This window comes from Ornithorhynchus anatinus, chromosome 5 (assembly GCF_004115215.2).
Source record: "Ornithorhynchus anatinus isolate Pmale09 chromosome 5, mOrnAna1.pri.v4, whole genome shotgun sequence".
In the NCBI taxonomy this organism is placed as follows: Eukaryota; Metazoa; Chordata; class Mammalia; order Monotremata; family Ornithorhynchidae; genus Ornithorhynchus; species Ornithorhynchus anatinus.
In genome coordinates this window covers 10,792,744-10,819,932 of record NC_041732.1, presented here as the reverse complement: position 1 = coordinate 10,819,932, position 27,189 = coordinate 10,792,744, and the positions used below count along the sequence as shown (strand labels likewise).

Here is a 27,189-nt window from a genome sequence, read left to right as displayed (position 1 = left end):
ATCATCAAGTCCAACTGCCTGTATCCACTCGGGGGAACTACAGCCAAATTTTCAGGTTGGTCATCCATGTTGGGATTTGATGCGCTTTGGACTGTTCAGCTTCCACAATCAGACAAGATTTTCAGCCCAGTGACACTATAGACAAATTTAACACTGTTTTCCAAATGAAGACAAGGATAAAAGCAACCCAATTTTTTTTAATGCGCATCCAGTTACCAAATGCATCAAAATGATTTAATACACTGTTGAAAAATCCATTTCTTTAAAGAAAAAGTGGCATTTGCTGGCTCATTTTAAAGAAGAGTCGTTCTTTTAAAAAAACCAAATAGGCTTACAATTATAAATGGACAATTAGGATGCAAGTGATGAATACTCAGTAAATTACTGGTTCAAATTACAATTTGCTAAACACTTGGCATCTCATATCTTAATTCTTCAAATAATACTGTTTGGTGCCCTATTCGTGCAAAGAGATAACCTTCTATAGGACTATTAAGAAAGATGTTGATTTTAATTACGAGGCTAGTATCTACAGCAGACAAGAAAATATCAAGCTTAAAAGTTTAGCATGATTTACTATACCTATATTTTCACAGTTTTGCATTACGGAAGATTCCTTCTGACCACCAAGTTCATGAAAGATTGGGTCTTCCGGAAACCGTCACTTATTTGCATTCCCAATATGAAGTGGCACAATTATGTTTGCCCATTTATAAATGACAGGAATAAAAAGACCAAGTGATCCGATTATTGAAACCAGAAGAAAAATCCATAAAAACATCCGATCAAGCACCTGGGCTATGAATTTCCAATCTTCAACAACCTGAAAAAAAAAAAAAGAATTGCTAAACGTATTGAATACATTCTTATTCTACTAAAGTCTACCTTCAGAATCAATTCTGTTCACCATTTCACATAGCCTAAAATTCATTCTTTCATTCAATCATATTTATTAAGCGCTTACTGTGTATAGAGCACTGTACTAAGCTCTTGGGGAAGCATGGTTTCTATGGGTGAGTTGATAAGAGAGGCAGCATGGTGTAGTGGATAGAGCACGTGCCTGCGAGTCAGAAGGTCATGGGTTCTAAAACTGGCTCTGCCATTGGCTGTGTGACCTTGGGCAAGTCACTTCACTTCTCTGTCCTTCAGTAACCTCCCCTGCAAAATGGGGATCGAGACTGTCAGTCCCCTGTAGAACAGGGACTGTGCCCATCCTGATTTGCTTGTATCCACCTCAGCCTTTAGGTACAGTGCCTGGCACATCGTAAGCGCTTAACAAATATCATAATTAATTAACTCCATCACCCGTAACCTTGGCTACTGTCCATTGTTGCCCTCTCTCTGTGAAAATATGGTGGTAACCTTAAGCTCCCCAGCCAATACTAAGGTCCAAGTTGCTTCCCTTTAAAATGGAGCGACATCTAAACATGGGAACTTAAGGTGACGACTGAACATTTGGAAGGGATGTATGCCTGTTGACTTGTTTTGATGTCTGTCTCTGGTAAGTTAAGTAATTTGGAGATTTTTTTCAAATCCATACCATTACTGATATTATTTGTGTTGTTTAAATGAAAGTCTTATACTTTTTCACTTCAATGGAAATGAATACGTGAGGGCATCGTGTTTTATTTAATACGCAATGGTGAAGGTAGGATTTTATCCTTACTGGTACACATAGGCACTAGAATGATCCTAAGCAGGAGATGCAGGTTAAATCACATGCACTTCACTGTCTAAATAGCATAACATGATGGTGTCACAGGTGCTGTTTTCTAGAATAACACAGATTTCCCACAATCCCTCACATTTCTCTGGGGATGGGCACTGAATCTCCTGCTTTACATTAATAATAAAAATAATAATGATATTTGTTAAGCTTTTACTAGGTGCCAGGCACTTTTCTAAGTGCTGGGGCAGATACAAGATAATTTGGTTGGACACAGTCCCCGTCCCACATAGGGCTCACGGTCTTCATCCCCATGTTACCGATGAGGGAACTGAGGCACAGACAAGTTATGTGACCTGCCTAAGGTCACGCAGCAGACAAATGTCAGAGCCGAGATTAGAACCCCTCATCCTCTGACTCCCAGGCCAATGTTCTGTCCCCTAGGAATGCCTTCCCAGTCATGTGAAGTCTGGCATTGCATCTGAGCTGTGGAATTCGGTGGCAGGAGTCTTGGCACAGAGAGGCTGAGTGTTGGGGGAAGCAAAACAAAAAATTTTTTAAAAAAACTGGGCAGAAAAGGTCTAGTTCTGTATCAGAGCCAGACGGGGCAAGCCATAGGAAAACTGGACTAGCCATAGCATATTGGGCTTTTGGCCACCCTACCAGGTACTGACAAAGTCTTACCTCGTTTTACATCTTACCTCTTAAGCACACCAGAGACTTAGTATACATTTTGCTAACCTACTCGCTACATTCGATCTCACTTATCTCAGCGACGACCTCTCACCCACGTCCTGCCTCTGGCCGGGATCGCTCTCCTTCTTTGTATCTGACACACAGTGATTTTCCCCACCTTCAAAACCATACTGAAGGCACATCTCCTCTAAAAGTCCTCCCCTGACTAAACTCACATTTCATCTTCTCCCACTCCCTTCTGCAACACCCTGGCACTTGGATTTGCTCCCTTTTTTCACCCCTCCCTTAGCCCCACAGCACTTAGGTAGGAATCCACAATTTATTTTTGTATTAATGTCTGTCTCCCCCTCTAGACTGTAAACGCATTGTGGGAAGGGAACGTGTCCACCAACTACGTTATATTATACTCTCCCAAGCACTTAGTACAGTGCTCTGTACATAGTAAGTGCTCGATAAATATGATTGATTTTGCTCCCTGCTCATGTGAGGAAAAGACTCAGTGGCACTGAGCCCCTATTGTGCATTAAAATGAAATATAATATTCAACATGCTGCAGAATAATCTAGATAAAAATATCTGTAGAGTAATGGTACGATTCACAGTGGAAGTTGTTATAATTGGAAAAAAATCATTCATACAAATTATGCCGTAGAAGCACTTTTTTTTCTTTTTTACCCCTGCTTCATATCACTCTCGTCCATTCTAGCCTCTTATCCCCGTTAATACGCTACTACTGACTCTAACTGCCAGTACAATACATATTTTAGCCTTTGACAAGTCTCTAGTGATTTTAGCCTGATGAACACCTTTTATTAATTTAGAAAGCTAAATTCTGCTGATGAATTCACAGCAAGGGTATTTAGCGATCTAAATTCCTAAAAGATTAATATGGAGAAAATATTTTATCTAATTTCTTTGTTATTCTTATGACATTCGTTAAGCACTTACTATGTGCCAAGGACTGTGTTAAGCGCTGGGGTAGATTCAAGTCAATCAGGTTGGACCCTGTTCCTGTCCCACATGGAACTCACAGTCTATGTAAGGAGAAATTAGAATTGAATCCTCATTTTATAGGTAGCTGAGGCAAAGAGAAGTTAAGTGACTTGCCCAAGGTCACACAGCAGATGCATGGCAGAGTTGGAAATTGAACCCAGGTTATTCTGGATTTATTCTTATCTTTATTCTGGTTATTTCATTGGGAAGATTTTCATCCAAATTCAATAAGCCCAAACCAACAGACCACACCATAAATTAGTAAGCATAGTTTTATTCTCAAGAGTCACCAAATGTAGTTTCAGGCCCTACTAGTTTATCTCTGGATGATGTAATGATCACTGTCCCCAGATAAAAGTCTTCCAGTGATTCCAACTCAAGAACACACAGGATTTATGAAAAAAAAAAATCCCACACGGCATCTGAAATCTCTATTCAACAATATTAAGACATCTAGAAAAACCTTTTATAAATCAGAAACATTATTTGAGGCACTCCATAAAGTTATCTGATCATTATAGCTTAAAAGGCAAGCAAGCCACTCTAATTTTAGTTTTATATTTAATCCCTCCTTCCTTTCCCTAAGGTCCTTGGGCTGAATCTTTATCCCTCTTCTCAGGCCTTACTGGATGTTTTAAAACTAAGCTTAGTCAAATTTAAGGCGGCTAATCAAATACCTATTTATGGATATAGAAATATTACTGCAATTTAGATGAATTGAGATATACATATTCTTGGACCAGGACATTTAAGATTTTTTTTACATTTTAAAGCTCAAACATTAACTTTCCTAGCATGCATAGAGTCACTTTCTAATATATTCATCATTCTAATTCCAAACAGTTAATTGGGAAAAAAAGTCATAGGATTGAAATTAAATGCTCTGAAAACACACAGACACACACACACTTGTTCCAAAGCAGCCTCAGTTTCACATAACATTTTGCTCAATTAATTGAAAATATTGCCCAGGTTTGAAATTAATTCTCATATGTGAAAAGGCATCCACATAGTCTTAATAAATTCTTAGAAATTTCCTTAAGGAGATCCTTCCAGGATTATAAAACTTTTGGGTCTAGTCGGGTTGATAATACAATAATCCCTTTGAACCCTAAAACCTAAAAAAAAATTACCAGAAGCATAAAAATATATGTATTAACTCATTATGTGCTAGACAAAAGTAGCCCATATGTAATGCAACATTCCAAATCATGTTCAGAACCAACTTTTTATAAAGTTAAAAAGTGAAAAGCAACTAAAAGAAATGAAATTTAAAATTAAGAATGGCTCTTCTCCAAACAAGTACAATTTATGGAACTAGGCAAAACCAGTGAGAACTAATTACTTTGGAATTTTCTGTTAGTTGTGAAGCTATTCAAATATGTGTTCTTGCAATATGAGTGAACCAGCCTAGCATTTCATCAGATGATGATGCAATACAACTGTACATAGACTTGAAAGAAACTGACTTGTTAATTTTCCAATACTTTGGTAAATTCCACAGGTAAAGGTCAAACACCATCCCATTTCATACATATATATTACACCCTATTCTCACTAAGGCACAATGGAGCCTTTTTTCATAATGGGGAGGGTATCAGAAGCCATAAGTCCTGGCTCACTGGTTTTTCCTTGGTCCCCTTCCCCCCGGAAAGAAACGCAGGCCTTCATGTAGAACCAAAAATTTAAACCCAAGTGTGACCCTCTACATCAGTTTGAAATCAAATACAGTATAACCATCACAGACCTCACGGACGTCATTCTCCTTCACGACGTGCCTGGTAATATATCGAATAGAATCAAGAGCTGCTTCCAAGGTATTCCTAGAGGATTTCGACCCACCGGCATCCTCGGTTTCCTCTTTCTGAGTAAAGTACCGATCTACGTGACTTCTCATGCAAAGTAGTTTCGGAAGCTTATGAAGAAATATCTTGCGGACCCAAGGTGCCATAGCATTATGTGTTGAGGAGGAGCGATGGTGGATATTGATAGCAAAGACGGTTACCATAATTGAGAGCGTCACAAAAATCATGGTGAACACTAAGTACTCCCCAATAAGCGGTATCACTTTAGAAGATGACGGTATTATCTCTTCAATGACCAGAAGGAAGACGGTCAAAGATACAAGCACTGAAGTGCAGAGACAAATCTTTTCACCTTCATTTGAAGGGAGATAGAAGACGAGAACAGTTAAAAAGGAGAGTCCGATGCAGGGTATAATGAGAAAGAGTGTATAAAAGAGAGGTAAACGTTTAATTACAAACGAATACGTAACGTACGGATACCAGCAACCTCCATCAGTTCTGTTCCACTTGCTTCCGGTGGCACTTACTATTTCCCATTCTCCATTATCAAAGAAATCTCTCTTGTCTACCTCATAGTCTTCCAAAATGATATCAACCTGTGATCCATCATAAGTCCAAGAGCCAAATTTCATGGAACAGTTTTGGAGATCAAATGGAAAAAATGTGACATCGATGGTGCAGGAACTTTTATAGTTCGCTGGTGAAGTCCAAGCCACGGTGCCATCGTATCTCACGACCGTTTTTGTACTAGCCCCTTCAAATCGGCCATCAGCGCTGAAAAACACAGACAAAAAATTAATTACGGAGGGGGACCGAATATTTATCTTAAATCTAAGAAGGTACCAATTGATCAATGGTATTTACTGAGCGCTGTGTGCAGAACACTGTACGAAGCGCTGGGGAGTGTACAATAAATCTATTAAAATGCTAATTAAATTAATTGCATTAATTGCCATTCGATCTAAATTCTGAAAAATTGAGCCATATATTTAAGGGACATCAACACTTAACTGATCAGCTTCCTCTAGCTTTCTGTAAGCATTCAAGTGGATCTCTTTCTCCAATGCAGGAACTTAGTTTGCTGCAGGGGCCCTGAACTTATGTTTCTCCAGAGAGGTAGATGTAATTTAAGTATGAATTCCTTGCACTGACTGAAATTTACAGGGACAAATTCAAAGCAGCCTAGGAGTAGCCCAAGAAAGTCACTTAATCCCAGTGTAGCAAAGCCTCCAGCCCAGGTATAATGAAAGCTCATCCACATCACTGGATCCATATTCCTGGAGCTGGCCTGGACTTAGCCAGAAACTCAAATGATTGGGAACCAATTCGGAAGTAAGGCAAACCTCACTGGGGAATTCATTTCACGGTGGGACTTCCAGGGCCAGCTTCAAACAGTCAGCAAGGCAGCCCACGCAGTGACTCCCAACAAGGGAGGGCGGCCATAGTGAAAAATCTGAAAGTGCCCTCTATCCGAGTTGGAAGTGACAACTATAATAATAATAATAATGTTGGTATTTGTTAAGCGCTTACTATGTGCCGAGCACTGTTCTAAGCGCTGGGGTAGACACAGGGGAAGTAGGTTGTCCCACATGGGGCTCACAGTCTTATTCCCCATTTTACAGATGAGGTAACTGAGGCACAGAGAAGTTAAGTGACTTGCCCAAACAGGGACCTGGGAAGACAATTTAACAGCTGGGAAATAAAAACAGGGATTCAGGGGCTCAAGAATTTGGGAGAACTTTGATATATCATTGTTACATTGTATGGACAAGCATACAACATAATACAGTGATTCCATGAGCAACAGGAATGGGGTGATGGGATGAATTTTTCCCCATCTTTGGATGACCAAATGCCTAAAGGCAGTCCTGGGGATTTCTCTTTCTCCTCACTACACTAAGTAAACTTCTCTTGATCCTTTTAATCTGCTCTCATTCGAAACTTCAGGATGGCTTCACCCATCTGGCCACTACTATCCCCTTATCCACAACTCTAATCGGAATCCACTTTCTATATGACGTCAACCCAATGTTGATATCCTAAGGATACCTCCAAACATTTCTCTCAAAAACATCATTCTTCTATAATGTCCACATCACATCTACCAAAAAAAAACACCAATAGACAAAAAAAAAAGATAGAATGAGAAAAAACCAAAAATATAAACGTATAGAAATAAAAGGGTATGCGATGTTAGGTAAATGAATATATCATTTATAAATATTTGGTATGTAAGCTTCTAGGTGCTAGAGAATGTCTCAGATGCAAAGTAAACTGAACAGCCCATTTTAAATCCAATGATAACAATGAAAGAAGAAGGTTTCAGAACTTATTAATATAGATGGATGGCTTTTTGATCCAGCTGAAAAATTATTGAAATTTTTAAGCTCTACTAAAGAAGAAAAGCAAGAAAAAAGTATACATTAAGCATCACTATTAGCTTTCTGTTCTACTTTGGATACACAAATATGTTAAAAATATCACTCTTACTTATCATACAATACAATGTCTGGAATCCAAATAGAGTCTGAAGGGACACGAATAGCTTTTATTCCAGCATAGTCATCAGGGTTCCATCTTAATTTTACATCTATCCATTCCTTAAAAATAAAGAACACCACACATCATAAGGAAAATCTCAATATCTACAAAATGGACAAGGAATTTATTTCAGTGACAATGGGCTCTTAATGTCCAACTTCAGACAAGAGACACAGGATATGTGCCCTTCTAAGTACAGAGAGTTAAAAAGCCTCTTTTACCCACCCTATTCACGACAGGGAAGGGGGAAGGCATTCCCTTTCCTCATGAAATAATTGCCACCCGTCTCTGCTCATTCCATCACAGGGTAATAAAGGCCTACTCTTTTCCCTCCCAAATTGCTTCCTCAGAGGAGGGTAAAATGAGCTCCAAGTGTATTAAATCTGTTTTTATGACTGTGAAATTTCTTAGATTGATAAAAGGGATGACAACCCTATAATTTCCTAGTGTGTGAACCCCTTGCTCACCAGTCCCTGCCAAGGGCCTACTTCTTCTTATAGCCAAATGATAAAGTTGTAGGGCATCGCAGGGAATAAAGGTAGTGAGGAAACAAAAGAACAACCCCAAACAAGTTGGGTAAATTGGGAAGGAAACTATGCCATAGCAAAGCATTAAGAGAACATAAATAGCTGGAAGGAGAATTACAACTTACTACATTCCTACTATTACCACCAGAGGAACAACGATCCGCAAAATACCAACTACCAATAGGGAGGAAGAAGGTCAGAAACGGCTAACCACATGGCCTTTTATTGGATCAGGGAAAGGAGCCAGGAGCCTATGCCTTCCTGTGACGCTGAATCTTCTACATACCTGTTTCAACCAGACATTTGTTGTCATTAACTGATTTTTTTCATCCTGTAAAATAAAAATAAGGCAGATTTACTCAACAAATTTTACCTTTCCAATAGCACTTTCATATTTTTGGGCAAATACATTTCCCCTCTACTATTCTTGTCTCCAGTAATCTGCGGGGGGTAAGAATTTTTTAAAAGTTTTGGGGAATTCTAGTAGTAAATGGGTTACTGAGAGAAGCTGTGAAAATACCTCTACTCCTAAAGATGCTCATCTTTCTGAAATGGTTTAGATGTCACTCTTGCCTGAAGTTGGGCGGGTGGACTTGATTATCTCTTCAGGCCCCTGACATCTAATATTTTCTGATTCTCTCCCTTTTGATATCCTTGATTTTTCCCTTAGATTTTCTCATTCAAAAGTTTAAATAGTGTGAATCCCTGTGAGCGGTTTAGACCACCTGTGTGTTCCCTCCCAGCACTTACCACAGTGATCTGCACAAAGTAAGCACTTAATAAATACTACCACATATCAGTAAAAATATACACCACATACCACATCCACTAATTGGGAGATTGCAAGGCCAAACTTTATTTTTATTTTGTCATTCAGGCGCTCCACAGGACGAACCCATCTTTGGTAGTCTTGAAATAAGTCCTTAAATAAATTATCTTCACTTTTCGCAATAAAGGACGGCTCCGATATCCCTGCATTAAACAAACATAAAGAAATTAGTACCTAGCATTTTATCCCATTCTGCATAACCTATATTCAAGAAGTGTACAGCATTAATTCATCAAAGGATTGCTTAGAAAAGTGCTAAAATTATACTGTTTTAGATTATTGCTGCCATTTAAAAAACATTACAATTGACAGAAGAACCTATGCTATAAATGAGGAATAATACCGTACATTTCACTTATAGTGCTTTAGTACAACTTGAATTAGATTATCTGTTTGGGAAAGCATAGTACAGCAAAAGTATTTTCCTAAATTAGTTCGATTCTACCAGATTGTAATTTTTTTAAAAAAATTGAAAAATGTTGAGAGGTTTAAAATTCGATATGATCAAATGGCAGGGTGGTAATAGGAATTCAGTGAGGTAAACTAGGAGGGGGCCAGGTGATTGAATGCTTTAAAGGTTACGGTAAGCAGGCACCACCATGGTGGCAGAGGAACAGGAGTGGCAAGGAGAGGAAAAAAGAAAAAATCCAGGAGATTATACGGGAAGGAACTAGGAAGGGCCAGAAAAGCCTGAAGAAAGACGGAGGAGAATCCGGAGGAGCGGGGAGAGACCTAGAAATGGGATGAGGGGACAAGACAGGGAGAAAAGGTGACCAGATGGCCACGAGGAAGAGGAATGGAATACATGAGGAAACTTTCCAGAATGTTTCATGACTGTCAGATAATTCCAATTTAATTCATTCATTCTTTCAATAGTATTTATTGAGGGCTTACTATGTGCACAGCACTGTACTAAGCGCTTGGAATGTACAATTTGGCAGCAGATAGAGACAATCCCTACCGAATGATAGGCTTACAATCTCATCAGGGGAGACAGACAAAAACAAGACAACATAATCACAATAAATTGAATCAAGGGGATGTACACTTCATTGACAAAATAAATACGGTAATAAAAATATCTACAAATGAGCACAGTGCTGAGGGGAGGGGAAAGGAGGGGGGAGGAGCAGAGGGAAAGGGGGCTTAGCTGAGGGGAGGTGAAGCGGGAACAGAGAGGGAGCAGAGGGAAAAGGGGAAGCTCAGTCTGGGAAGGCCTCTAATTTAATCTATGAAATGCTTTACAATTTAAGGTCATTCTTCCCTTAATGATCTTATTTCTCAGAACATCAGAGGACTGGAGGTATTTGGTCTCAGTTTGATATTGGAATATCTCTGTTCTCACCAAAGAGTGGTTTTAGAGTCAGAAGTTAAAATAACACTTTTGAACTTTTCCCTCTATTTAGTTCGGCAAAGTATTTTGATTTCTATCTTTCATCATTTGAAAGGTCCTCTATCTACCTGAAGTACTGAAAATCAGATAGAGAAAGGAGATGACAAGATCGATATCTATTTCAATGACCTCTCAACACCTTTAACCTTCTGACCTTCTTAAATCTCTTAATGAATCAAAAATTCTGCCAAAGAGGTTCCTTAGGAAATTTCTTTTTGTGAATCATTTTTTCCTCATCGTTCTTTCTGGGACCACCTAAATATACATTTTAAAAAAATCACTGAGATGTGAAAATTTTGCAGAAATTTTGTTTCTCACACTCCTGAACTTCCCAGGTTGCTTCTGAACTTTTTCCTTCTCCATCTCCTTTGCTAGCCTTTCTCCCACACCATCATCAGTTCTCTTTTTTTCTCACCCTTAATAACAATTAATATGGCTTCTGTTAAGCGCTTACTGCAAGCCAAGCACTGTAGTAAGAGCTTGGGTAGACTCAAGATAATCAGGTCCCACACGGAGATCCCAGTCCCAGCAGGAAAGAGAACAGGCATTAAATCCTTTAGAAGCAAGTGTGGTCTATTGGATAGAGCACAGGCATGGAGTCAGAATACCTTGGGTTCTAATCCCGACTCCGCGACTTGTCTGCTGTGACCTTGGGCAAGTCACTTCACTTCGCCTGGCCTCAGTTCCCTCGTCTGTAGTACGGGGACACATGGGACACAGACTGTTTCCAACTTAATTAGTTTGTATCTAACTCAGTGCTCAGTATAGTGTCTAGAACATAGTAAGTGCTTAACAAATACCATTAAAAAATAGCCATTTTGCAGATGAGGGAACTGAGGCACAGAGAAGCTCCCCAGATCACAGAACAGGTTACAAGTGGCAGAGCTGAAATTAGAACCAGATCTTCTGACTCCCAGGCCCATGTTCTTTCCGCTAGGCCGTGTTGCTTCACTTGTCCGCTGTGTGACTTTGGACAAGTCACTTAACTTCTCGTTGTCTCAGTTACCTCATCTGTAAAATGGGGATGAAGACAGTGAGCCTCACGTGGGACAGTCTGATTACCTTGCATCTACCCCAGTGCTTAGAACAGTGCTTGGCACATAGTAAGCGCTTAACAAATACCGTAATTATTATAAAAGGTGATGGGCACAGTACACGAGGCCACGAGAAGCAGCCTGGCCTAGGGGAAAGAGTTCAGAGAGACTAAGAACCTGGGTTTTAATCCCAGCTCTACCATTTGCCTGCTATGTGACCTTAGACAAGTCATTTAACTTCTTTGGGCCTCAGTTTCCTCATATGAAAAATGGAAATTAGATATTTGTTCTTCCTCAGAATGTGGGCCCCATGTGAGATAGGGACCTTGGATCTACTCCAGTGCTTAGTACTGTAGTTGGCACATAGTAAGCGCTTAACCAGTATTATAAAAATAGTAATATTGAATGAAAGTTTAAAGAAATGTCCGGCACAAATTAACCAATGGTATTTATTAAGCACTTACTGTGTGCAGAGCACCGTACTCAGCGATCGGGACAGAACAACAGAATTGGTAGACACAGTCTCTGTCTGGACATACAGTGCTAGGCAAAGTTGGCAGACACACCCGACGCTGCAATTTTTTTTTTCCGGTTTAAAGCTGATTTTACAATTATATATTTTTTGGTACTTCCTTAAGCATTACTAAAAAAAGATGCATAACCCTTAAAATTTCAACTAAAAACGGGATTTCTTAAACATCTCTAAAGTTCCTACAGTTTTTAAAAGAAGATTTTGCGAAAATTAAATTTGCATATTGCATTTGATTTTAAGATAGAGGAAAAAAGTGTTAATGAAGTCGCATTTTAATTCACTGCTTACTTCATCAACAGCATTGAACATTAAACAGTTACGGGCACACTGTGGAATTAGAAAAAAGTAAGCACAGCTGAATGATATTGAGATAACAGATCTTAAGAGCTGGCTCTTGAAATTTTCCCCTTTCTAAATACATTTTTAGCTCACTATATATGCATGGGAAGATTCACAACAGCTGATTATGCATAATGCAAAGATGCCAAGGTCACAAGTTAAATATACTGCAATTTTCTGATCGGCCCACCAGTGGCTGGAGGGATTCAAGAACTTTCCTAAGATTAGAATGCATTTTGCTCTTATTCTGCGTCTTATTGCTTTCCTCTTCTTATGGCTGGCGATTCGGATCTTTAGGGATCAGAATAGAGCCTCCAAGACACAATTGGACAGTGATTAAAAACATTCAATTGTCAAACATTAAAAATGTTAATAGAAGATACAAAATAAAAGTGAAAAGGAGTGTAAGTCCTATCTCGGAAAATCTTGAAAATCAAAGGCAAGGCCTTCAAGTAAACTGAAGTGAGAAGATTTGAACTCAGGACAAGAGATTTCCACAATTTCCTAAATCCCACTAACTGAACCGCTGCTCTCTATACAAGCTTCAGTTTTCAAGTAACCTACTAAAACCCATTTCTCCTAATCTTCAACTTTGCTTGTTTTTTCTGGTTTTTTTTATAGTGAGGCAATTAAAATCCTTTTGATCCCCTCTTGGTCACTATGGTTACTGAAGATAACTTCCATTTATTTGGTGAATGGAAAATGAAAGATGAATATGAATAAGGCTTACTTAAGTTAATCAACCAATTAAAAATATTATTGAGTGCTTACTATGAGCCATTTTTCCTCATCATTCTTCAATAACATATTCCTACATATTCTTAAAAAAAAATCACTAAGGTTTGAACATTTTGTTTTTGAAAAAATTAGTTTCTCACATCTCCTCAACCTCCCAGGTTCCTCTTTAACTTTTCCCCTCTCGATCTCATTTGCCATCCTTTCCCCCTTTCTTCCCATACTATCATCAGTTTTTTTTCCTCACTCTTAGTAATAATAATAATAATAATTGTGGCTTTTCTTAAGTGCTTACTGTGTGCTAAGTACAGAATACAATACATTAGAGTTGGTAGACACAGTCTCTTCCCACAAGGAGCTTTAGAAATTAGATGTGAAGACAGGCATTAAAATAAAGTACAGATAGGGGAAATGGCAGAATATAACGATATGTACATACCAACAACATATCCAATGATAATATCTGTTGCGTGCTTACTGGGTGCTAAACACTGTATTAGGTGCGAGAGAGAGAGAAAATACAGTAGAGTTGACACACTCCCTACCCACATGGAGAAATTACCACCGTATCTTAGAATCTGTCTCCAGGCTTGATTTTTATCAACATGGTCATCTTCGGGTTCTCTCTGTCATCGAATGACAAGACAGAATAAGTAACAATTAAATTCTAAACCATAGTTCACCTTACACTGGTAGAGTCATAGGGTAAAGTATGGATGATAGCCCTGAAAATCAGACAGCAGAAAGAGACCTCAAAACTAAAAGTTCTCTTCTGGGGACTGAAAAATCCTTTAAGCTTGATTTTATACTCTAGTGCAGTCCCATTTCAAAACATACCTGTGGTAAACTTCAAAAAAGATGTTGTTTTGGGTGCTATCAAATGCCTAGAATCAATCAATGGTATTTATTGAGTCCTTACCCTGTGCAGAGCACTGTACTCAGTGCTTGGGAGAGAAGCAGCATTGCATAGCGGATAGAGTACGAGGCTGGGAATCAGAAGGTTATGGGTTCTAATCCCAGCTCCGCCACTTGTCTGCTGTGTGACCTTGGGCAAGTCCTTTCACCTCTCTGGGCCTCAGTTACCTCATCTGTAATCTGAGGACTGAGACTGTGAGCCCCAGGTGGGACAGGGACCGTGTCCAATCTGATTTAGTTGTACCCACCCCGGCGCTTAGTAAAGTTCCTGGCACATAGTAAGCACTTAAATACCACAATCCTCTAGACTGTAAGCTCATTATGGGCAGAGACTGTGTCTGTTTATTGTGGAATTCTACTCTCCCAAGTGCTTAGTACAGTGCTCTGCACACAGTAAATACGACTGACTGACAATGAATAAAACACTACAGAGTTGGAAAATACTTGGAGAGGCAGCAGGCCTAATGGATATGAGCATGGGCCTGGGAGTCAGAAGGACCTGGGTTCTAATTCTGGCCCCGCCACTTTTCTGCTGTGTGACTTTGGGCAAGTCACTTCACTTCTCTGTGTCTCAGTGACTTCATCTGTAAGCGCTTAACTCAGTGTTTTGCAAACAAAAAGCGCTCAATAAATATGACTGAATAAATGTAAAATGGGTATGAAGACTCTGAGCCCCCTGTGGGGCAGGGACTCTTTCCAACCTGATGACCTTGTATCTACCCCAGCGCTTAGAACAGTGCTGACATACAGTAAGCGCCTATTATTTTTATTTCCCTGCCAATAGCAAGCTTACAATTTAGAGGATGAGCTTCCAGCCTACAATCTAAAAGTCACCTTAGCCCCTGTTCCTTTCCTCTTCCATCCCAATAACCCTAATCTTACCCCTTCTTCCTCGATGACCGTTGGCATTTTGAGCTCTCTACCAGCTGCTTCTCTAGTATGTCTGATTAAGTGACCTCAATTTGGAAACATCCAAGGCTGGTCTTACCTAAGCACACCTGACTTTGAGGTTTCTTACATGTTTATAGGATTAATTGGTCATTCTTAGATGCAGAACCTAGGACAGCTTTTCCACTCTTAACCAAGTAGTGCATCCTAGTGAACTCTATTTTAGCATCCAAGTCTTCTAAAATGTGCCATGCTAGGCCTGAAAAAGTCTTGAGGCATGTTTGAACGACTGTTCATGGGAACACTCCAGGAATATTCACACTGTCTCTGTCTAATCCAGAACTTTCATGATCACCCGGGGATGTCGGATAACTTTTCCAAATCTTGCTTTCCTCAAAAAAGAATGCTTTGGATGTGCAAAATTGGCAAATAAGCAGACTCTAATATTATCAAAACCAAAGGGCTATAATTTTTTTTCCTAAATACATAATAATAATAACAGGATTTGTTAAATGCTTATTATGTGTCAAGCACTGTTCTCAGCACTGGGGGAGACACAATAACAATAATAATAATAATGTTGGTATTTGTTAAGCGCTTACTATGTGCAGAGCACTGTTCTAAGCGCTGGGGTAGACATAAAGGAATCAGGTTGTCCCACATGGGGCTCACAGTCTTAATCCCCATTTTATAGATGAGGTAACTGAGGCGCAGAGAAGTTAAGTGACTTGCCCACAGTCACACAGCTGACAAGTGGCAGAGCTGGGATTCGAACCCATGACCTCTGACTCCAAAGCCCATGCTCTTTCCCCTGAGCCACGCTGCTTCTCTAAGGCTACCAGATAGTCCCAGGTGGGGTTCACAGTCTTAATTCCCATTTGACAGATGAGGGAACTGAGGCACAGAAAACAACTTACCTCACTGATCTCCTACTACAGCCCAGGAATACACTTTGGTCTTCTAGCACCGCCTTGCTCACTGTGCCTCAGTCTCGCCTATTCCTCATCCAACCCTTTTCCCTCAAACTCCCTCTGGCCTGGAAGATGCTTCCCCTCCCTATATGCAAGACCACTACTCTCTCTACTTTCAAAGCCTTATTAAGGTCATATGTCTTCCAAGAGGCCTTCCCCAGTTAAGCCCTACTTCCCCCAACTCCTTCTCCCTTCTGCATCATCTCTGCACTCAGATCTTCACCCTTTGGGCATTTGGTATTCACCCCATCCTCGGCATCTACGTACATATCTATAAATTATTTCTATTAACGTCTTCCTCCGCCTCTAGCCTATATGCTCTTTGTGGACTGTAAGCTCTGTTGCATTGTACTCACCCAAGCGCTTAGTACATTATTCTGTCCATAGTAACAGCTCAAAAAACACCATTAATTGATGGACTGTCAGTGACTTAATGCAGCCGTACGGAGTGTAACTCATTGCCCACTTCAAAATAAATCTGGGAGATCCAAACCCAATATAGATAACTTTCTAGTGAGCCATGTAAAACTAGCAAAAGAGAGAAAAACAAATGACTTCAAAGAGAAGCTGTCTTAGAAGACTATAAATATGAAAGGACAGCAGGACAACTACCGTATTCTAAAAAAAAATTGAAAGGTAAAATATTCAACACAAAGTATAAGGGGAAAAAAACAAAGAAACTGCAGCTTAACAGACTTCAACTGGTTCTCCGTTCAAAATATTGCACCAATATTCTGGGGGGTATTTAGCAAAGATTTGACTGTATAAGCCTTTCAGAGAAAATACTTAGAGAACATATGAATTTCATTCTCAGGTTACTAAAAATTAAACCCTTAAAAATCCACCATGATGTACTTACTGTACATTCAAAAAAATGTCTCATTCATCCAGATGCAGAAAATTATTTTAATATTAACTAATGAGCTTTAAAATTGGTTTTAATAAAAATAAGAGCCTTTACTAACTTACACTGTACCAGTAATTGAGAAATGGTTTCAGGAAAATGGATTATCTTAAAAAATAGTGGATGACATTTTCATTAAATCAGAGACGCAAATGTAACAACATTTTACAAGTATGTTTCAAATCTTATATGCCCTAGGCATATTAATATTCTATTTACTCAAAAATCAACACCGTGAGGTTTTAAATAAAACATTAGCTCGGTAGAGTGAGCATTTTATAAGTAGAATAAAATACATGTACTTCTTTTATAAGCTTAATTCCAATGGGACCACAAGTGCATTTATTAAAAGCTATTATGAGCTGCAAATAAAATGCAGTAGTTTTCAGATTTGAAGATTTTTATCACACTTAATATTGATTTTTGTTCTGGCATTTTAGAATAAAAAGTTTCTCCGCAACTGAAATAGTCTTTAGCAAACTTAATTTAACATCTTTCCCTGTCAACCTGCTAGAACACACAGCTGTTTATAACCTTAAGCTGGGTTAAATTTAGTTCCAATCAATAGTTTCCTTGCGGGCCAGGAGAGACCGTTTTACACTAAAATTAAACAGTATACCCTTCATTTAAGTATATGCTTTCAATACTCAAATTTTTAAGTTGCTTAATTCTTTGAAGCTGTCGTGTGTGTCTATAAGAAATTTTCCCATCCTTTATTTCCCATCCCCTCCAAATTCCCTCTGCAAATCCTATGTATTCCATAAAGCCTCTAGTTTATTACCTACCAATTAAATACTCCCGTGTGGATGAAGGATTTCCAACTAAGAAGAACAATTATGTTGTTTGTTAAGCACTTAACTAAGTGCCAGGCCCAGTACTAAGCACGGGAAAAAGGTGTATGCAAAATAATTCTATCGACGCCTAGAACTGACATAGCACCTTTCTTCTGAGGAATTCAAAATCCAATTTATTTGGGAATACAAATAAAAATCTTCAACATGGCTGAAGAACATGAGTAGGACTAGAGGACGGTGGGAGGGAGGAGGGAGAGCGAGCTGTTAAATTGTCCCTGGCTCTTCTGTTTCGGCCCCCGGGGAAGGGATGCCTTCGTCAGAGGAAACCAGTGAGGATGTCGGCTCCAAAAGGAAACCATGGCAGTGGTTGCTATGGGTCCCTCTTCTGGAACTCTTCCCCCCAAATCTCCACTGGCCTGCCAATTCTTAATTCCCGGCGAGGCACAGAAGTAGCACAGCCTGCCCCGTTGCCGTCTGGCCAACATTACCTGCAGTGGGATGTGGCTCAGTAATGGCCTCCTCAGGCTCTGCCCCGCTCTTGAGGCCATTCTGAGGAGCGGTCATTAAAGTTCTTCAAGTGAGAATGTACAAAAACCATACAATTATGGGCCTTACGAGTCATCCCCACCAGTCATCTAATTCATCTCCGACGGCAATCGGACGTATTGAGCGCTTACTCTGTGCAGACCTCTGTATTAAGCGCTCGAGAGAGTACAATATAACAAGAGTCGGCGGACTTGTTCCCTGCCCACGGTGAGCTTACGGTTTAGAGGGGGAGACGGACATTAATATAAATAGCGGATATGTACGTAAGTGATGTGGGGCTGAGGGGGAGGTTGATAAAGGGAGCAAATCCAATTGAAAGGGTGATGCGGAAAGGAGGGGGAGAAGCGGAAGTGAGGGCTTAGTCAGGTAAAGCCCCATGAAGGAGGCCTTGGACTGCACCTAAACCATCCCAGAAAGTTGGGTCTCTAACCTATTTTTAAAGAACTGTGACCATTCCAGGAAGTTGGGTCTCTAACCTATCTTCAGAGAACTGTGACCGTCCAAACCAGACAAGTTCTACCACATAGATAAGGGGGGGGAGGCCCAGAAGTTTCTAGAACAGAGAAACAACTCACTCGTTAGGACCCCACCCAAAAGGAAAGTCGTTATACACAGGATGTCAACACCACTGGCTAAAATCATCTACAAGGCAGCCAATTATAGGGAAGGAACTGAGAAAGGAGGAAGGGTCATCTAGACAGACTCTTTAGCATCTCTCAGTTTTAAACCCAATTTACCTAGTCGGGCAGTAGGGGAAAGCAGTGTAGCCTCATACAAACAGCACAGGAATTTTATTTCTACTCACGTCTGTTTATTTGTATTGATAATAATAATGATGATGGTATTTGTTCAGCACTTACTATGTGCCAAGCACTCTTCTAAGTGCTGGAGGGGATACAAGGTAAACAGGTTGTCCCACGTGGGGCTCACAGTCTTAACCCCATTTTACAGATGAGGGAACTGAGGCACAGAGAAGTGAAGTAACTCACCCAAAGTCACACATCTGACAAGTGGCAGAGCCGGGATGTCTCCCGCCTTCTAGACTGAGTATGTTGTGGGCAGGGATTGCCACAGTTTATTGTTATATTGTACTCTTCCAAGTGCTTAGTACAGTACTCTGCACAGAGTAAGCACTTAAATATGATTGAATGAATAAATGAATGGCAGGGAATTTGGAAATTTGGGTTGTGTGTGACCTTGAGCAAGTTATTTAAACTTCTTTATATTTCAGTTCCCTCATCTGTAAAATGGGGATAAAATATCTGTTCTCTTGCCCTCAGACCGTTAGGCTTGTGTAGGTCAAAGACTGCATCCGATCTGATCATCTTTTAGCTACTCCCGGACTAAGAGCTGATTTCCTAGTACAGTCTTCTACTTCACATCAATTTATTGAACATGAATAATACTGAAATCTTCTGTCAAACCAAAATTCAAGAGACATTTTGCTTTTTCACATCAGCAGGGCAGTCAAACTTGATTTCATATTGAAATCGTGTCTTAGATCAAACTCTCACCAATCAAATAGTAAATATCCTTGGGGCTGCAAACGTATTTAAAGTAATAATTTCACTGAAGGCCCAAACAATGCTTTGGGCAGCCTTAACGAATATTTTCTGCTCTCCCAAGCATCTACTACGGTGTCTGCACAAAGTAAGCGCCCGATAATTACGACTGATTGATTTTTCTACACTGAAACTTCAGAAAGTACTCAGCAAATGTCAAGATAGTAGCCAGGGAGCAAACATTTAGGAGATAACTGTCCTACCAAACAGCCGTTTGGAACACTCTGCACTCCTACTCTAGATTCGTCTGGTCTCAGTGCCACACATCTCCCTGCTTTTTTTCCTACACAGTACAGGGACCCTTTTCAGGTAGAAAAAGCTCTACCACTTGGGAAAAGACAATGGCAAAACATGGATTTTCTTATTTACAATTCTCCAAAATTAGTCCAGTGGCTTTTTACATTGTTATAATTATGAACTGAGCTAAAGAAGAACACAAAAAAATGAAGTTTCAACAATTTTGTCTATTATAACTGATGAGCATAATAGACTAGTGATTCTCATTTCCGCAAATCCGAGTTCAGAATCTGATTAGGTTACAGTCTAAATGGTTTGTACTTCATACCGTTGAAATTTACTATTAAGAGTGTCTAAAAATCTTCAAACATCCAAAATCCACAACTCCCAGTCTGACACTCAGCAGGTGAGACTCTCATGGCTTCTCCCGAACGGCCAGTTCCTTTCTTCCCTTCTGAGATCCATCTGGCAGCCCCGGATCCCCTGCTCACCTGGATATGAGCTATTCAGGGAATGTCGCATGGGGGAACCTTTCCACCGTCAGCGGGATATCAGGGCCATAGCTTCCCTTGTCTGGTTGTGCTATAGTACCAGATGTTTTTATGTCCATTTTTTTTTTCCATTTTTGGAATCGAGCCTCCTTCTGTCACTGCTCCTGCCTCGAGTTTCACGGTTTGGGAGCTGCGCCAGATTCATTCTGACCTGGGAGGAGACCTCAAAGGCTTGGAAGCAGGTAGGAGGTTCGGGGATCCTCTTGGAGAAGCGCTCTGAGATCACGTGAGATCGCTGAAGGTGCGCAAAATGGCAGCTCCGATTTCATTACATACGCTGCACACCCAAGATAACTTTTGCACCGTAACATGGATCTCCTTGTCCGGGGTTCAGTAAGGCAGCCGATGGTGACCCAACTGGTCACCCACCCCAAAACCAGCTCTGCCCAGGCTTCAAGTCAGTAGCCCCTTTAGGCACATTGCTAAATTCTGCAAAACTCCTTACCACACACACTGAGTGGTCCCAACAGAGTGGACTTCCAATTTTCTACCATAGCACTTTCTATCCTACTGGCAGAAAGTGAAGAAGATTTAAAGGGCTTATTATTAGAAGTGAAGGAACAGAGTAAAAAGATGAGCCTACATCTGAAGGTCAAGAAAACAAAGATCATGACAACTGGAAGTTTGAAACACATTTGTAGTGGATGGAGAGAAGACTGAAATAGTTGACAATTTTTCTCTCCTGGGATCGATAATCAATAATAATGGAACTAGTAGTCAAGAAATACACCACAGATTAACGTTAGGCAGACTCGCTCTGAAGAGTCTGGAAAAAAGGTCATGAAACGTGCTGATCTGACAACTGCCACAAAAATACAGATTTTCAATTCTATAAAATGTTGGTATTTGTTAAGCGCTTACTATGTGCAGAGCACTGTGCGCTGGGGTAGATACAGGGTAATCAGGTTGTCCCACGTGAGACTCCCAGTTAATCCCCATTTTACAGATGACGTAGCTGAGGCACAGAGAAGTGAAGTGACTTGCCCACAGTCACACAACTGACAAGTGGCAGAGCCGGGATTCGAACCCATGACCTCTGACTCCCAAGCCCGGGCTCTTTCCACTGAGCCACGCGGCTTCTCTGTGGTGTTGTATGGTGCTTCCAGTGACGACGTTCGGATCCGAAAGCTGGACAGTGAAAAGACAGGATAGAGAAAGCATCGATTCTTTTGAAACGGGGTGTTGGAGAAGGCTTTTGGCAAACATCACGGACGGCCCGAAAGACAAACAAATGGATTTTGGAGCAAGTTAAACCCAAGTGGTCTTTGGAAGGCCAGTGACTCAACTCGGATTAGCATATTTTGGATACATAATCAGGAGAGCCAATTCTCTGGAGAAGACACCAATGCTAGGAAAAGTCCAGGGAAAACTTGGAAGAGGCAGACCAGCAGCTAGAGAGAGACCTTAACAATGCTAACGGAAGAACCGTTAGAAAGGTTACGGATTATGGCAGAGGACGGGACGTTCTGGAGAAAATACATCCGCAGAGTCGCTATGAATCGGAAACGACTCGACGGCACTTGATAGTAATAACCAAAGCACTAAATATATTTAGTACAGTGATGCTCCTTTTCCATGAGAGTCTGGGCTCAAACTGCAGTCTGGATTTGGGACAAGGACTCACTGCCCACTCCCCTGCCCCCGTTTTCAAAATAAATGTTTTCATTTACATCAGAACTGCAATTCTTTAGTCCACCTCAGTTTTTTATATTGAAGGTTGCCCGATGAAAAAGAAATCTTCAAAGCCGAGTATAAAATCAGGACCGTACTTCAGTATTTTATTTTTATAATACTTCAGTATTTTATTTTTATAATTTCATGGTTTGCATGCATCCGCTTCTGTAAAACGCATAGGCTCTTTCTGGTAATACTTTGGAACGACAGGCACTGTTTATTCAACAGAAACTGAAATCGGAGGGTAAATCACAACTACTATATCGAAGTCGGAGCCGGGCAATTCCAAAATCCTTACTGAAAACTTGTTTTTTGTATGCAGATTCTAGATAACTGGGCCTTCCTCAAAAGTTTCAAAGAACCCACCACGATCCGAAAGATGCTATTTATTTCTAAAGCTTGCCTCCAAATCTGCCGGCTAGAGCAGAACTGGATAAAGAAGGATTTCTGTTGAAGCCCTGTTTGCCTTAACAAGGTCAGCTGGTGGTGCTGAACCCGAAGGCTAAATTGAGCTCCCCCAAAACCCACCACGCTCCAACACCTCCAGTACCCTGACACTGGCTCCCAATCGGGGCTGGGTTCAGATTGCGGGGTGACACGAGGATGTTTTGCTTCCACAATTCCCAGAGATTATTAGATTATGAGTAGCGGAACCACTCGGGATCAAAGATTAAGCGTCTTTCCAGTTCCGACCAGACGTGGTTGGTTTTAGGACGATCCCAAAGCTCAATCCGAGCCGGGACCAGAACCAACCAAGGCGACTCTACCCCCGACACGGGGCAATGGTCTCCCATTGATGTTCCTATCTTAAATCCTGACCCTCCCACCTCTTTACTTCCAAAGATTAAGCATAAACTAACTTTTTCTGGTTTGAAATATCCTCTAGATTCCAAAAAACGTTTTTGGACTATTAAAAATTCATCCAAAGGAGACAGATGTCCTGATTTTAAACATTCATACAGCAGATAAACTTGAAACCATAGGAATATCGAGCTTTCAGGTTGTCAGGTTTTTCTTCCTAAGGACATTTCTTGGCAAACGCTAAACAATTAGAATCACAACAGTGGTTAATGATATTTAAAAAAAACTTAATATTTGTAAACTACTGTGCAAATACCTTTGGGTTATTATTTTCCCCAGCACCTCTATGAGATAAATTGATATCTCTATCCTCATTTGGCTGAGAAAGGTGAGGCAAGGGCAAAATCAAATGACTTGCCCGGGTTTCATAAGATGCAAGTAGCGGAGTAGGAATAGCATTTACGATCTTTTACTTAGTCAACAAGCCAGTCTATTTTCTTCCTCCGAGCAACTGCATGATAAATAGACTTAAGACAAAGTTTTACCTTCATGCCCGAGAAAGGGGAAAAAGATACGAATGGCTATTATATGAAGAGTTCCTGCAAACAGACATAGCTTTGGAAAAAAACTCTCAAGACAGAGAGAGAATGGAAAAGGGAGGAAGAGAAAAGTGGAAGAGAGAAGAGCAACGAGAAAGCACAAGAGAAGAGAGGGTGGAAAGCCTCCATCCACTGGATAAATGAACCAGTCTAAAATAAATGAATCCAAAATTACAGCACTTAGATATCAGCACCTCCTCCCCTAAAAGGAGCAATACAAAAACCATTATCGGTGCATAATTGAGCCCTAACGTTTCTCTTCATTCTAAAGACTAACATTAAACATCTCTAAGTAATAGTTTCAAGGTCCAATTAAATGCCACACCAATTAAAGTGTGATACTAATTAGCCAAAAAAAAAAAAAAAGTCCCCCACCCTCCCCGCAACTGCCGCTATTAGTAAATCTCCAAGCTCGGTCTCCATTCTTTTCAGGGTTTTTAGTTCCAGTTTTTAAAATACACCTGCTCCTTCTAAATCCACCCTAGCCCAACTGGAAAAGAGGGTTGGGACTTAAAGGATAAAGGCATGCACACATACGAATGAGTATACATGTGTGTGCCTATATTATATATAGTATATATATATATATTATATATGTATAATATGTATTTTTATAAATGCTTGGCTCAGTGGAAAGAGCCCGGGCTTGGGAGTCGGAGGTCATGGGTTCGAATCCCGGCTCTGCCCCTTGTCTGCTGCGTGACCTCGGGCCAACCGATTAACTTCTCTGGGCCTCAGTTTCCTCATCTGTAAAACGGGGATGAAAACCGTGAGCCCCACGTGGGGCCACCCGACGGCCTCGTCTCCCCCGCAGCGCTTAGAACAGTGCTCGGCACATAGTAAGCGCTTAACAGAGACCATCATCATCATCATCACCTACCTTCAGGTATCAGCAAAGCTACTCACAATAAATAAATCGCGTGGTAGGAAGAGCTCTGCTTTAGCCCCAGGAACAATTTCAGGCCCCCGCAAGGGTGGGGTAGGAGGTTTTGCAGAGAAGGATAATAATAATGTTGGTATTTGTTAAGCGCTCACTATGTGCAGAGCACTGTGCTAAGCGCTGGGGGAGATCCAGGGTCATCGGGTGGTCCCTCGGGAGGCTCCCAGTTTTCATCCCCATCTTCCAGATGAGGGGACTGAGGCCCAGAGAAGTGAAGTGACTTCATAATGTTGGTATGTGCTAAGCGCTTACTCTGTGCAAAGCACTGTGCTAAACGCTGGGGGGGGATCCAGGGTCATCGGGTGGTCCCACGGGAGGCTCTCCGTCTTCATCCCCATTTTCCAGATGAGGGAACTGAGGCCCAGAGAAGGGAAGTGACTTTATAATGTTGGTATGTGCTAAGCGCTTACTCTGTGCGGAGCACTGTGCTAAACGCTGGGGGAGATCCAGGGTCATCAGGCTGTCTCATATGAGGCTCCCGGTCTTCATCCCCATTTTCCAGATGAGGGAACTGAGGCCCAGAGGAGTCAAGTGACTTCATAATGTTGGCATCTGCTAAGCGCTTGCTCTGTGCGGAGCACTGTGCTAAGCGCTGGGGGAGATCCAGGGTCCTCGGGTGGTCCCAGGGGAGGCTCTCCGTCTTCATCCCCGTTTTCCAGATGAGGTGACCGCGGCCCAGAGAAGCGAAGTGCCGGGCCCCCGCTCCCCCAGCTGCCAAGGGGCGGAGGCGGGATTCGAACCCACGCCCTGGGACTCCCCGGCCCGGGCTCTTGCCCCTGAGCCCCGCTGCTTCTCCTCCCCGGTGGGGGGCGGGCACGGTTATCCGCATTTTCCGCCGCGGGGTCCTGTCCCCAGCGCTTAGGGGAGAGCGAGCGGCCCTAAGGGGGGCGGAAAAGGGGGGGGGGGACGGGGGGGGGCGGCCTGACCTGTGGGAGCGGCGCTGGGGGCGGCTCCGGCCAGGCCCCGCGGCCCCGGGAGCGGCGGCGGCGGGAGCAGCAGCAGCAGCAGCAGCAGCGGCGGGAGGAGGAGCGGCGGGAGGCGGCGGGCGGAGGCGCGGGCGGAGGCGCGTGGGGCCATGGAGCCCGAGCCGAGGAGGGGAACCGAGCGGCCGCAGCCCGCCTCGCCCGACACCCACCGCCCGCCCGCCCGCCCGCTCCCCGCTCCCCGCTCCGCCCCGCCCCGCCGACACGGGGGGCGGGGCCGGGACGGTGATTGATAGGAGGCGGGCGGCCAGGGGGCGGGGCCGGGCCGGCGAGGGGGCGGGGCCGGGCCGGTGATTGGAGGCGGGCGGTGAGGGGGCGGGGCCCGGCCGGCGGAGGGCGGGGCCGGGCCTGGGAGGGGAAGGGAGGGAGGCGATAAGGGGGCGGGGCCATGTCTGCGAGGGGGCGGGGCCGGGCCTGTGATTGGAGGCGGGCGATGAGGGGCGGGGCCGGGCCGGCGGGGGCGGGGCCGGGCCTGGGGGTTAGGCGATAAGGGGGCGGAGCCATGTCTGCGGGGGCGTGGCCTGGCTGGCGAGGGGGCGGGGCCGAGCCGGTGATTGGAGGCGGGCGGTGAGGGGGCGGGGCCGGGCCGGCGGGGGCGGGGCTGGGTCTGGGAGGGGTTAGTCGATAAGGGGGCGGGGCCAGGTTGGAGAGGGGGCGGGGCCTGGCCTGTGATAGGGAGCGGGCGACCAGGGGGCGGGGCCGGGCCGGTGATTGGAGGCGGGCGATGAGGGGGCGGGGCCGGGTCTGTGATAGGAAGCCAGCGATAATATAATGTTGGTATTTGTTAAGCGCTTACTAGGTGCAGAGCGCTGTTCTAAGCGCTGGGGGAGGTACAGGGTCATCGGGTGGTCCCACGTGAGGCTCCCAGTTAATCCCCATTTGACAGATGAGGGAACTGAGGCCCAGAGAAGTCAAGTGACTGGCCCACAGTCCCCCCAGCTGCCAAGGGGCAGAGCCGGGATTCGAACTCAGGACCTCCGACTCCCAAGCCCGGGTTCTTTCCACTGAGCCACGCTGCTTCCCCCTCTCAGCGTCACGTGGGACAACCTGACTACCCTGTATCTGCGCCAGCACTTAGAACAGTGCTCTGCACCTAGTAAGCGCTTAACAAACATCAACATTATTATCATTATTATTATTATATTCTAGCACTTGCATCTAGCAATACTGTGATTCCAGGACAGTCTTCAGTAATCACGAGTACAAGTCACGAGATGCCTACAAAATTGCTCTTTCTTCTTGAAGATGGTGACTATGGTGGTATCTTTGAGACCCTGTGTTTTGTTGGGGGGTTTTAATAGTATTTGTGAAGCGCTTACCATGTGCCAGGCACTGTCCTAAATGCTGGGAGAGAGACAAATTAATCAGATTGGACAGTCCCTGCCCCACACAGGGCGCAAAGTCTTAATCCCCATTTTACAGATGAGGTCCAGAGAAGCGAAGTGACTTGCCCAAGGTCACACAGCGGTCAAGTGACAGAACTGGAATTAGAAGGCTTCTGATTCCCAGCTCTATGCTCTATCCAGCCGGCCACGCTGCTTCTCTTGGAGGTCCTTGAGGAGTGGGGGGAAATGGCTTGAATTATTTGTTGTGGGAAAATGATCCAGGCAGCAGCGTGCAGTGTGGACCGGAGTAGGGAGAGACAGGAGGCAGGGAGGTCAGAAAGGCTGATACGGTAATCGATACGGGATAGGATAAATGCTCGGATTAATGTCGTAGCAGTTTGGACGGAGA

At 42.7% G+C, this 27,189-nt stretch overlaps 1 protein-coding gene and 1 non-coding gene across 3 annotated transcripts; one reads left to right on the top strand and one right to left on the bottom strand.

The window, feature by feature from the left end:
* Positions 1-177: 177 nt before the first annotated feature.
* CHRNA5 (cholinergic receptor nicotinic alpha 5 subunit) lies at positions 178-25,452 on the bottom strand. 2 transcript variants are annotated; one of them, XM_029065806.1, is made up of 6 exons: positions 25,399-25,452; positions 9,049-9,200; positions 8,515-8,559; positions 7,651-7,760; positions 5,103-5,934; positions 178-823 (listed from the first exon to the last, which is right to left on the bottom strand). In XM_029065806.1, the coding sequence occupies exons 3-6, from the start codon at positions 8,539-8,541 to the stop codon at positions 662-664; spliced, it is 1,131 nt and encodes a 376-aa protein (XP_028921639.1). In that variant the 5' UTR covers positions 8,542-8,559; positions 9,049-9,200; positions 25,399-25,452; the 3' UTR covers positions 178-661. The 2 variants fall into 2 exon arrangements, with proteins under 2 accessions (XP_028921639.1, XP_028921637.2); XM_029065804.2 differs by lacking the exon at positions 25,399-25,452 and adding an exon at positions 13,530-13,656.
* On the top strand, positions 4,907-5,032 carry MIR1383 (microRNA mir-1383). Its single transcript, NR_034821.1, has one exon. It is a non-coding gene; the product is annotated as a microRNA mir-1383 (primary transcript).
* Positions 25,453-27,189: the final 1,737 nt, after the last annotated feature.